General features: G+C 40.7%; 1 protein-coding gene and 1 long non-coding RNA gene across 3 annotated transcripts in view; one reads left to right on the forward strand and one right to left on the reverse strand.

Annotated features, from left to right (window-relative positions):
• The window catches only part of RELN (reelin), a gene marked incomplete at its 5' end in the record, with an annotated part of 298,722 nt that extends 294,255 nt beyond the window's left edge, over positions 1-4,467 (forward strand). Inside the window, one exon of the mRNA XM_085298374.1 lies at positions 3,340-4,467. Coding sequence (XP_085154500.1) covers positions 3,340-3,436 — 97 coding nt within the window. The remainder of the gene's footprint in view (positions 1-3,339) is intronic.
• Positions 4,468-4,992: 525 nt separating this feature from the next.
• On the reverse strand, positions 4,993-11,593 carry LOC146601801 (uncharacterized). 2 transcript variants are annotated; one of them, XR_014894986.1, is made up of 4 exons: positions 11,341-11,593; positions 11,064-11,263; positions 6,476-6,577; positions 4,993-5,118 (listed from the first exon to the last, which is right to left on the reverse strand). It is a non-coding gene; the product is annotated as an uncharacterized LOC146601801 (long non-coding RNA). The 2 variants fall into 2 exon arrangements; XR_014894985.1 differs by having other exon boundaries at positions 11,064-11,593.
• Between the last annotated feature and the right edge of the window lie 28 nt (positions 11,594-11,621).

Here is an 11,621-nt window from a genome sequence, read left to right on the forward strand (position 1 = left end):
AAGTCACTTTCTTTCTTTTAAGATATTAGGGAACTGTTTCTTTCTTCCTGTTTTTTTTTCTTTCTTTTTCTTTTTGTTTGTTTGTTTGCTTTAAATGTCTTCATCATAACTTCAAGGCCAGATACAAAATGCTTAGGCATTTAAAGTGAAATATAGGCCAGGTTTATCTAGCAGTATCCAAATAGGTTGTCCTGACTATCTCTGCTGAGCTATCATCTCCTAAAGTGAGCAGATCAGACCAGCAAGGAGGCCGCTGGGAAACATGAAGGCCCCCAGGYACCAAGGCAATACAGCTCAGAGTGCACCCCAGTGGCCAAAGTTTTGCCCAAGCCAAGGATCTCACAGCTTTGCTCAGCCCTAAATTTAATCAGCTCCAGAAATGGCAAATTTTTCAGCCCAAAGCATTGGCATGCTCCCTTTGGTCTCACATATCTCAAAAGGATGGATATTCACAAAGGTAGTGCTAGTTAGGCSTTTTTCCGGAAAGATGAGGGAAGAAGCGGTACTGGTGAATGCTTCCCCTCAGGAGATCAGAGTTGTGATTAATCTCAAGTGGCTCCTGTTGATTCCCTGAGGGCACTCAAAATCATGTACATACAGTAAGGCCACTCAGAGGCAGGCTGTTTTTTCTTCTTCCAGTCCTATCTCTTGTGTTTTGGCTGCTGAGTGGCCTTTTCCAGGCAGAGAGGTGCTCCATCCTGTCTCACTTCATGSTTAGGATACTCTCCTGAGAGGTGGGAGTTCAAGGAGACAAAGTATCYTCTTCACAGGCAGTGGCTCCAGCGCCTGGCGAATTAAAGACGAGGCAGTGGTCCCTCAGCCTCAGGACCAAAGGCAGCTGCTTCTGCGGAGAGTTGGGGATTGTGATTTGCCGGCTGCCAGTGAGCCACTTAGCAGGATTTAAAATGTATCCCTATGCCCAGCACTCCCGGTTGGCTAGGAGCAGTAGCCTTTGCCAGCTGCTTAACCTGCTGCCTCCAGTGGCTTGCTCTGGTCTGAGCACTGACTGTCCTGAATCCCAGTGAAAGTCAGAAGTCAAGCTCGAATATTAAACACTCTCATAATTGCCAAATTCTCTAGAGCACTAACTTTCTGCAAGAGTGCAAAATGTTGCACCAAGTGCATTCATTGTCACTGAGAAATGGATATTATTTCATTCTGTATAGATATTGCAGTGGCAAGAAAATAAGTTTTAGTTGCCTGTAAAATTAGGTAAAGAARTTTGCAAAGCCTTGGAGAACTAGTTGGGAAGCAGCTTGGAATTGCTTGGCATTTTATATCCTAGATTTTGACACAACTGCTTTTATTCTAGACAATTATGTTCTAGGTTAGCTGTTAAAAAGGGTATAATTTTGTTACACACATTTTTTAGATTAACTTACAACTTTAGACTTTGTACAGCATTGATTATTATATAAAGTAACTTTAGATTAAGTTATACATAACTTTAGATTAAGTTATATAGCAAAAGCTATCATTGCTTCTGGGAGATCGTACTTATTTTGCAAAGCATGTAATTATTTCTTTCCCGTAAGGGCCATATTCACTAAAAATAAGCTTATGCACCAGAGAGGAAAGTATGACTGATTACTATATAAGTATTCACTTTTTACTCACAGAGAAAGCTCACAAATGAAAATCTGCCTTGCTTCTACAAATGGAAGATTTGTTGACTGTAATGTCTAATACTGGCCTGTATTTCACATATCACGTTTAAAATCCAGTGGATTRCTTGGTTTGGAGGCTCCTAGTAACATTCAATCCCTTTGGAGCAGAGACCTTTKGGCCAAGCATCTTTTTCCCACTGCAGGACAAAGCTAGAAAGGCCATACTCCAAAGTGGGTAGGAAAGACTAGAAGAGGGAGGCAGAAATTAGTCTGAGACTGTACAGACTCACTGAGACTTCATAGCTCCTTTCTCCTGGAAACRGGAAGAAAATGAGGCAGCAGAATCACCAGCAGCTCATCCTGGGTGAAGCTTCTTATGTCTGTTGGAGCTGTCTTCAGGGTCTACATGGTCAATGTTGCTCCACTCTGCTGAGAGAAATTGCATTCTACAGCTACATATATATGAATTCTAATATACTATTTCCTCCATATGGAAAARGGGGCTCTCAAGTGACTCTAGAGTCTGTTTGCAACATGTGATACTCTTTCCTTTTTCTTTTTAAAAATAGTGCTCTGAACAAAAGTTCTTTCCCACATCCTGGGACTGGACAGCCCAGTTTACAACACTGACTGTCTCTTACAGCCAGGTCTCAGTTGCTTTACGTGGCTGGCCAAGCACTCTGTAAGTAGTAGGTCTGAGAGGAGACATCTTTTTAAAAAACTACGTAATACAAAGTATTCTCATATAATTCTGAAYGTAGTTTGGCTGTAGATTTATTTGGACCTGTATTTCTGTGTATGTGCTGAGGGTGGAGGGGACGAAGAAAAGTTACAGCTAGATGAAATGCTCTGGCTGTTCAGCAGTCCTCTGCCACAGGCAATAACATAYAGAGTCTCTGTTTTGCTGTACATGCAGTTCTCTCCAAGCTATATGCAAGTTTGTATGTTCCATGAGTAGAATCACAAGGAAGCCACACAGCTGTTACAGCTTCATTTCCAAAGTTTCTGCCCTTTGGAAATTGAAGGTGAGACATGGCCCTATCTAGGAGTTAGGTAGGTTTGAGGTACCTAGGTTCTAGGCATCACTCTTGTACATTGCTGCCCTCTCCTGGCTTTTTCTTCCCTCAATGGGAGAAGTAGAAATTTCAGGTAGGTTGGATAGACCTTCTGTTTCCTCTGCTCCCTCAGCTGGGCTGCAGCCAGAACTGACAACGCTGTTCAGTTTATTTCCTAGATCTTTTTTGAAATTTGGAGGGGGGCAGGGGAGGGAAATGTTAAGTCTGCATAGAAGTGTTATACTTCACTTCCTATATGGTAAAACTAGAACATCATGGATTAAAGATTTTCTKCCGTTCTCTAAATAAAGCTCTAAGAGAGAAGGACAATTGGAGTATTAATACACTGTGCAGAAATGCCCTATACTGAGAGGGTATGGCATGCATACAGCTTTAGTGAATCTGGCCTTAGGCGGAACAAGTTTTAATTAGCTGAGAGCTCTTCACTTTTCCCTAAGATAATGAATTGTAAATAAAAGCAAAGTGGAACAGACTCTCAGTCGCCTTGTACCTTGTTGTATAGCAGGTGCATTTTACACTGCTTTACACAAATCTTGAAAGAATATSCAAGGAATAAGAAGAATCTGTCCCACTAGCTCACTGATCAGAAAGAATTTAAAGAATGTATTAAAAATCTGACATTTTTCTCTTCCTCCTTTCCCCCTTAATTTTAACAGCACTCGCAAACAAAATTACATGATGAATTTTTCACGGCAACATGGGCTCAGGCATTTCTACAACAGAAGACGAAGGTCACTTAGACGATATCCATGAAGAAACGAGAAATTTATTTTTTCTTCCCAACATGTGATGTGTTGCTTTCCATTCTTTAAATCTAGCACTGCATTTGGTATCAGGACTTTTCTGCAACTGGCTTGATGAATAACTGAAAGCCTTTCTCAAGACAGAGTGTACACTACTTTTTTCGCACTGTGAACTAATGAGAAGTGACTTATTTTCTCATAGGTAAATGTTTTAATGTTGATGTGTCTGTGAAAATTGTGATCTGTTGTAATATCAGTTACAGTGGCAGTATTGGAAGTAAGCAACTAATTCTTTTTAACAAGAAAAGAAGTTTAAGCACAAAGACTTTTCAGACTTTATGTTTAAAAAACCTACATACTAAGTACAGAATTTAACATTATTTGTCACATAGATATTTAAGTGCACTGTATTTCAGCTCTGTGTCATTTTATATGATTAAGTTATCGTTGTTTGTCCTCTTTGTATTCTCTTCTACAACATGACACATTGGCACTGTATTTACTTGTTTTGTTGTTGTAATATTTTGCTGCTGATTTTTGGGCTATTTACCTTCTGACAATGTGTATTAAACAAATCAAAGTACCTAATCGAGAAGATAATTGCAAAAGTAGTTGTAAAGACATATCCTTCAGTCTTATTCTTTGATATGTCTGTTGGTTAGCATTGTTTTGTGGACAAAAAGAATGCTTGACATTAAACTTTTTTCTACTAAGCAGTTGTGGATGAAGCCCCAAACAGAAGTTCCCATTTCCTTGTCTAAATGTAGTCAGTTCTCTGCAACTGATTTACTTACAGTAACTGCCATTTGGTGTCTGTAGTAATGAAGTGATTTGTAAACAGTGAATGTTTCATTGTGTTCTCTTAGGTGTTTGTTTCTATCGCGGGTCATGTTTGTATCTTCTGATAAAGTTGTATCTACACCAGCAACRTTATAATGCCCCTATAGCCCTAACCTGTCTATTATCATAAATGAAATGCTTCACTTTATGGTGAACCAAGCTAAAGATCCATGCTTCAATAAAGATAATGTCAACAAACAATTCTGATGTCAGACTTTTCAAGCCATGTAGGCTTTAAATGAAATCATAAACCAAATTATTTTACTAAACACACAGATTCTAATGCAAACATTGATGGGKTTTTTTTTAATATTTAGTATGTCATACTCAATAGCACTTTGAAAATCTCAGTGTGCTTACAATCTCATTTGTGCTTACAAGCACAAATCCAGAGATCTTCACAGTGCCACATGTAGGTGTAACAGGATTGGTGCAAGAAATAAAACRGACCATGGACCAATATGCATTCTTACTTGCTTTATCTGCATATCCCAACACAGAGATGTTACGTAGCTCTATAGTAGTGTTAGTTTACAATCCATAGCTTTGCATRTGCATAATACCTCTCAGTTTGGAAATACTACACAAGTCAATATTTGAGAACAGATACCTGTCTGTTACGAGAATCAGCATTTCCTTGCTCTGAGGACTACAGTACAGCACATGTGGAGTCTGGTTGAAAACACACACACACACACACACACACACACACACACACACACANAAAAAAAAAAAAAAAAAAAAAAAAAAGCTAACTCTTCACATAGTGGGTGCCAGATCCATGACAGGCCTTGCTAAATGATGTTGCAAAAAGTTTCTCTTGGTTGGTGCAAGACGAGATTGAACAAGTACCTGGAAGAGAAATCTTTGTGGGTCGCTGAACAGATAAACCACAACATGTTCAGGAAATCCCCTGAACCAGTAATAGTTGGGTGGTGAGACTGAGAAGGTATCACAAAGAAGTATCATGCATGCTTGCTGTGTTTTTACATCTTGGGCAGATGCCCAAGAAAGCAAGATCTGGGCATCTGGCCACTGACTGCAACTGGCCTGAGCCAATACAGGCTTGTTATAAATCCATGCTCAGTTATCTACAATTTTTTTCAGGTTTTCAGGGGTTTTTGATCAAAGGTACCTGAGCAGTACAAAAAACAGGTCATTCAGTGATCAACTGGTCAAAACCTTGCCTTGGTCAAAATTACGAAACACACCTTTGGAGAAACTGGAAACTTACTGCAACAGTCCAGCTTCCCACAGCTGCAAACCCGGTTGTACTGGGTATACTGTACATAGTATTCTGGAGAATACTATGTGTGCTTTCAATCCTTGGAACAAGATAAATGGTCTATTCAGATAAAAAGTGGGAAGAAATGAATGATGTTATTACAGAAAAACAATACTGTAACATTTTGGCAGGAGATTTTAAAATTATTATAATAGTTTCCCTCACTGAGCAAGCAAAATTGCAAGATATAAACGTTCCTAAAAATCATTTTCTTTAGCCTAATATGTCAACAGATGGCTGATATTTCAATGTCAAAGTGTGTGGGCAGCTACCGTGTTGCTAGGGAAATAATTTATTTTGAGGACTTCAATATACATAGGATGAGGCAATTAATCTGACTTCATCACATTCCAGATAAGAGACTAGTATATTCAGAGAAGCTGTTTTTCACAACTGTAGATAATTCTCTTGAATATRTAATCATGACTACTGGGGGATCCACTGAGGCATTTCAGCAGAGCTCACTTGTAAAGCGCATAAGCTTTTCTCTGGAAAATCATCCCACTTGTGGTTTCCAAAGTTTTTGTTCTTTGCCCTTTCCAGATTCCAGGAAGTTCTTGCTTATATTTTTTTCCATTTCCATAGCACACAAGGTAGCATGTGCATACTGTGTACTCTGTATATACTGCTTTATTTTTCCTCCCATATGACTGAGAACAATGAGTCAGTTGACATTAAATAGCTGTTAAAATAGCAAAGGTGACGCAGCACATAATTAATGGGAATATAATAGCAACATAGTTATAAACTGTACTAATAAGCTTATCTACTGGTATAAAATGTTGGCACGCATAGCTATGAAAACTGATACTTTTATTATGCCTTATGGTCTTTTTCATTTTTCCTATCAGCTCACTAAYCCATGTTCCAGTAGAGACCATAAAAGAGATAAAAAAAATAAAGGCAGAAAGACAAAACTCTTACCTGCTGGAGTTCCAGGAACATCCTAAGTAAAATTTGTATTCTCATAATTTTGCCTGAATATTCTTCTCTTGACCTTGCTTCATCCAAAGGTGGTAATGTTACCTTAATGGGAAGAAATCAGAAGACGACAAATGCTTTGAAGAACTGAATTAGACTTTGCATGAACTTGACAATTTAGAGAAATGGGTGGAAATAACACAGTAAAACCAATAAAGAACAATACATTGTCAAAGAGCAAATCGGGTATCAGCAAGAAGAATTACAGGAAGAGAATCAATGGCATTAAGCTGCTAGGGAAAAGAARCAATGTCATTTTGAGTTATTTTAATAAAAGTATCTACGGTAAAATATGGGAAATACATGCACAGCTGTCAGTGCTGGTAGAGCAGACTGCAGTTACCAGCAGTTGAGCACTTCACTTAAAGACAAATGTAAACAAATTGGAGAGATTTCAGAGTACAGCAGAAGAAACAAGCCCCTTAAAATATGATCTTCCAAGTAGAGAGAGTGGGTTTGTTTAGTCTAAAAAAGAGAAGATTTGGGGAAAGATATAAGAACAGCCATAAACAAGGATCAGAAACACCMACAAGCCTCACAGCTGGGAATACAAATCTGGTGTTGGCTCCTCCAGAGCAGCGCCCTGCTGCTGGAGCCCCACATTGGGGCTTTCTGCCAGCCTCATTCAGCTTCATTTTTCACCCAGGGACACGGCTTCTGAAGGCCAGGGGCTCCCACCACTCCTCCAGGCCAGCAATTATGTGCTACTCTTCTAGAGAGAGACCTCAGTCCTCAGGAGGCTGTGAAAAGAATTGAAACTAGTTGCTGCTTTGGGGGCCAGAGGAGCAGAGGGAAACAGTGAGCTCACCCCAGAGACCTGTGTGGCTGCATAGGCCTGCCCTGAGACTCCCTCTGATGTCTTCAAGTACCAAGGAGCAGTCTGGCATGTGAGCACACTTGTCAAGCTGTTGTCACTTGACCAAAGCCGCCGTAGGAAAAAATTAACTTGGCTTTATAGACTATGTTTTATTTACTTGCTAATCATTCAGGCAAATGTCACTGGACAGGAATGCTGCTACAGTGTCACCTCTGTCAGCGGGAGATGGATTTTGGATATTATCTATGCTGCAAGGCTCTATAAGCCTCACTGAAGAAAGCTCAGCAGCAGCCCTTGAGTCCCTGCTCTGAGCAGCCTGGTGCCAGCAGCAGGCACCCAAAGAGAAGTGCACAGCCAGCGACATGCAGCAGGCAAACTACACACAAGTCCACTCTGCAGCAAGGCTGTGCTAAACACAACTCTTCACTGGAAAAACATGAACAAGCTAGCTATACGGGGGAGCTACCTTAGTACTGAGCTGTTGAGGGAGCCTCAAACCAAATTAGACCAGTAAAAGAGCTTGCTTATCTGAGCATAGCCTCAAAGAGGTCTTCAAGGGCAGTTGAGGACAGCAGCACATCTCCTCTGAGAGAGCAGATGGAGCACCTGCTCTGTGGGTGAGGGGTCTGCTCCTGTAAGAAATGTCTGTGAGGTATGAGGGTGCCAAAGTCATACAAGCAGCTTGTGGAAGATGGAGCTGCCTTGCCTTCTCCTTAGTTACTGTTAATTTATGGTTGCTGCTTTTTTATTCTTCATGTTCTTCTTGGTTGACCTGAAAAAAACAAACCTGGCAGTCAGCCTAMGGTCTTAGGCCTGTGTGTGCCTAATTATCATAATCATTTTCTGTAGAGCCTGATGGGGATAGTTTAAACCTGCACTCAACAAGGAGGGGCCCAGTAGAAACAGCATTCCTGTGTTGGAGGAGGTTCGTAACTGCCGGGTTTATAGTTTGAATTTCTGTCACATTTGGAAGGAAACAAGTTTTTAATGCTGCTTTAGAAAAAAAAGTATGTGGTTTGTGCTTTTGAGCTGGGCTGATCAAGGAAGATCTGTGAAAAAGTTAGTGGCAAAGAAGTTCTTTCAGAGGGCAAGACTACTTCTGTGATTGCTTTTGTGCCCAAGTGGGACTCTGGGAGCTATTAGACAACGACAGGTCCAGCGGGGCCTATTCTGCACTAGTATACTATTTCTTATCCTACAGCAACGAGCTATCGGCTCCCAGGCCTCCCTTTCCCTATACACTGACTGTATGCGTATGTACTAGCTCTCTGCTGATCAGCAGATTGCTCAAGGTGTGCTAGAACAGCATGTGCAAAGCAGTTCAGCTAGTTTATATTCACAACAGCATATAATCCAATGGACATTCAACTTGGTTCATTTAAAATCACATCTTTCTTATGGGGCATTTTAAAGGGTATGAATATATCCATTTTTAAGGAACTTCTCATGGTGAGAAGGGAACTGCTGGGCGTCTACTAAAAAATATTTACAGCAATATCATAGACAACAATAAAGCTTGACATGAGTAATGTATCTGTACAGGATATGGGTAGTAACTAATTAACAGGARCACTTCAGGAACTTAGTCAACTGCCACTGAAATCAGCAGGAAAAATCCTGTCAGCCTAAATGCATTTTACTTCACACTGTAAATGTCCATCTCAAATTTATTAATTGAGCTTTTTGACCTATCCTAGGACTTCCATCAGACTCCATGGACAAAGATATATATAGGGTTTTTCTTCTGCCTTAGAAAGCTATCACATTATTAGAGGAATTTTGAATGCAGCGAGGGTGAGGGTGGGAGTGACCCAGTGGATGAGCCCATCTGACACAGCTTGCTATTTTGGGAAGGCTGGACTGGTGGCTTTGCTACCTGTCCCATAAGGAAAGTCCATCCAAAGGAGAGAATCAGAATTGTCAAACTCTCCACAATCTCCAGCCCCCCCAGCTAACTCCTATATATTTATTCATTATCAGTGATTATCTTGGGGCAGAGAGGAAAAGAGAAAGGTAGCAAAAAGCTCACAGGTGAAAGGTCCGATGACTGGCCAGCCAGCCTAGCGAGCAACAAGTCTGGTCTCTGACAGTGTCTCACAGCTTTCCCTGCGTGGCTGGAGAGCAATGGCTCCTGCCGCTCCGTTCCCCTGCGAGCTGCAAGAGCTGCTGAAGTTCACACTGAGCGCTTTGTCATCACACARCTCAAGTGGTGTGTGTGTGCCATTAACTGATCTCCCACAATTATCCTCCATGGGTGTTTTTTCAGTCTCTCCCTTTGTCCACATTATTTATTCTCTATTAACTTCCACTCCCATTTTTTGTTTTGACTAAAAATTCTCTTTTCCTCCAGTTCCACACTTATTAATCCCTGCCCTTTTCTCTGAGCTGAACTGCTGAAGTATGTTTTACCATTTTAAACAATGCTGGAAAGAAGTAATGAAATGAGTTATTAACCTTCTCAATGGATCATGCTAAAATGTACACAAGAAATTAAAAMCAGCTTCAGCTCATATATTTAAATATAACCATTGTATTTAATTAGTTTAACATAATCCCCAGTGTGTATTACTGTAGCATTCAAAATGATTTATCTTTGTGGAATTTTCTAGCAACAAATCCTTATACTGCTATTCCTTGTCATGTTTTAAGCTTTCTCCTTTCCCTTCTCTTTGTGTGGGACATGCACACACAGATCTGTCTATGTGTGTGTGCAATTACTGCAATATATGCTTAATTGGTAATAAAGCATTTCAGAATTCCAGTACATCAAAGATGACACAASAGCTGCATAAGCTAATTACACCTACATTCTAGTACAATGTATGGATGCCCAAGGTCAAAAAAATACTTTCTGGATAAACTGATCTATCACACAAGATTTCAGAAGAGACTGACTGAAAGGAGATGTCTTTCTCAATGGATCTTCAGTTATCTAGCTTGGTAGAAGAAAGTGGCATCCAGCACCATTCCACATGAAATCTGATATATGTGGCCTATTTAATCTATTCATTTGAAACGGGTATTTCCTTCAAAATGCTCTTTTAGTTACAAGCTATTGTGAAGAATACTGGTTATAATGAACCTCTGATTTAAAATGAAACTTTTTAATGCTTTGACATTGATGTTTTGACAATATTGAAACATTGTAATGTTTTGACAATATTGAAATTTAAAGTATTGTATTTCAGTTGGAATGCACTTAATTTTTAATTACATTACCCTTAAAAAAAATCTAATACGGGCCAAAATGCCAGGGAAACATTTTGAGGCTTTCAAAATAAGTGGAGACAATATTTTTGACAATTTTTTTCATAACCTTTCAAAATACTTTTTCCTGCTAGTGCCAGACAGAAAAACAAAATCTCAAATATTCCGAGTGACGGGAAAAATATTTTCTGCTGAGCACGAGTGAGAATTATAGTTGGGTTAGGAAACATTTACAAATCAAAGACTAAAAGATCAGATCTATGAAAATATTTMATCACTAATTCCAGTTTATTCACACGGAATTTGATACCTACATCCCCAGAGTATCCCTAAATAAATAAAACACTGTGTCCAGTCACTTGTCCGACTGACGCTCCGAACTCCAAGGCCCAGCCAGACAAGCGTGGTTCTCAAACAGCAGAGGCGACAAAAATTTACTCCTCTCAGAAACAAACATTTGTGTAACTAAAGGTCTTGGAGTGTGTAATCAATATTTAGTATTTTTACCTTTACACAACTGGAACACGTCTGTGTATGAAGTCTGCTGTATTACACCTGTTAGAGGACAAAGCGTCGATGACTGCTTTTTCAAATTGATTTTAGGCTATAAAAACAAGCATTAAGGCTTCCTCATTGGAATTGCAGAGTCCAGGGGCTCTTGGCCGCTTTTCTCCCAGCTGAGAGCACACCGAATCACTCGCGTGGTCCTGCAAGGGACCCGAGGCACGAGCTTTCACCCGCACTTTCGGCCTGGCGACGGCGGAGCAGTAACTATTTTACCTACTGAGAGCAGAGCGGGGGAAAAAAGACGGTTGCAGCAGGTGGCGGGAGACCTGACGCGAGGGTCCGGATAGCAGGGGAAGAGCCGGAGGCTGGGGAATGGCCATTTGGGGCTCACTTCTGTAGCCCCCCGAGTCCCGTCCCCGCTGTCAGTCACCGGTTATCGACCCGCTCCCTCTCCCAGGGAGCCGGGCAGGCAACCGCGGTTTCCGCAGCCAGTTAAAGACGACTTCTCGGCACCCACCCCAAGGACCCACGGCCTCCCCCCGCCGCCGCCGCCGGCCT

Source organism: Rhea americana, unplaced genomic scaffold (genome assembly GCF_003343005.1).
Source record: "Rhea americana isolate MKP2758 unplaced genomic scaffold, rheAme1 scaffold_1, whole genome shotgun sequence".
Taxonomy (NCBI): domain Eukaryota; kingdom Metazoa; phylum Chordata; class Aves; order Rheiformes; family Rheidae; genus Rhea; species Rhea americana.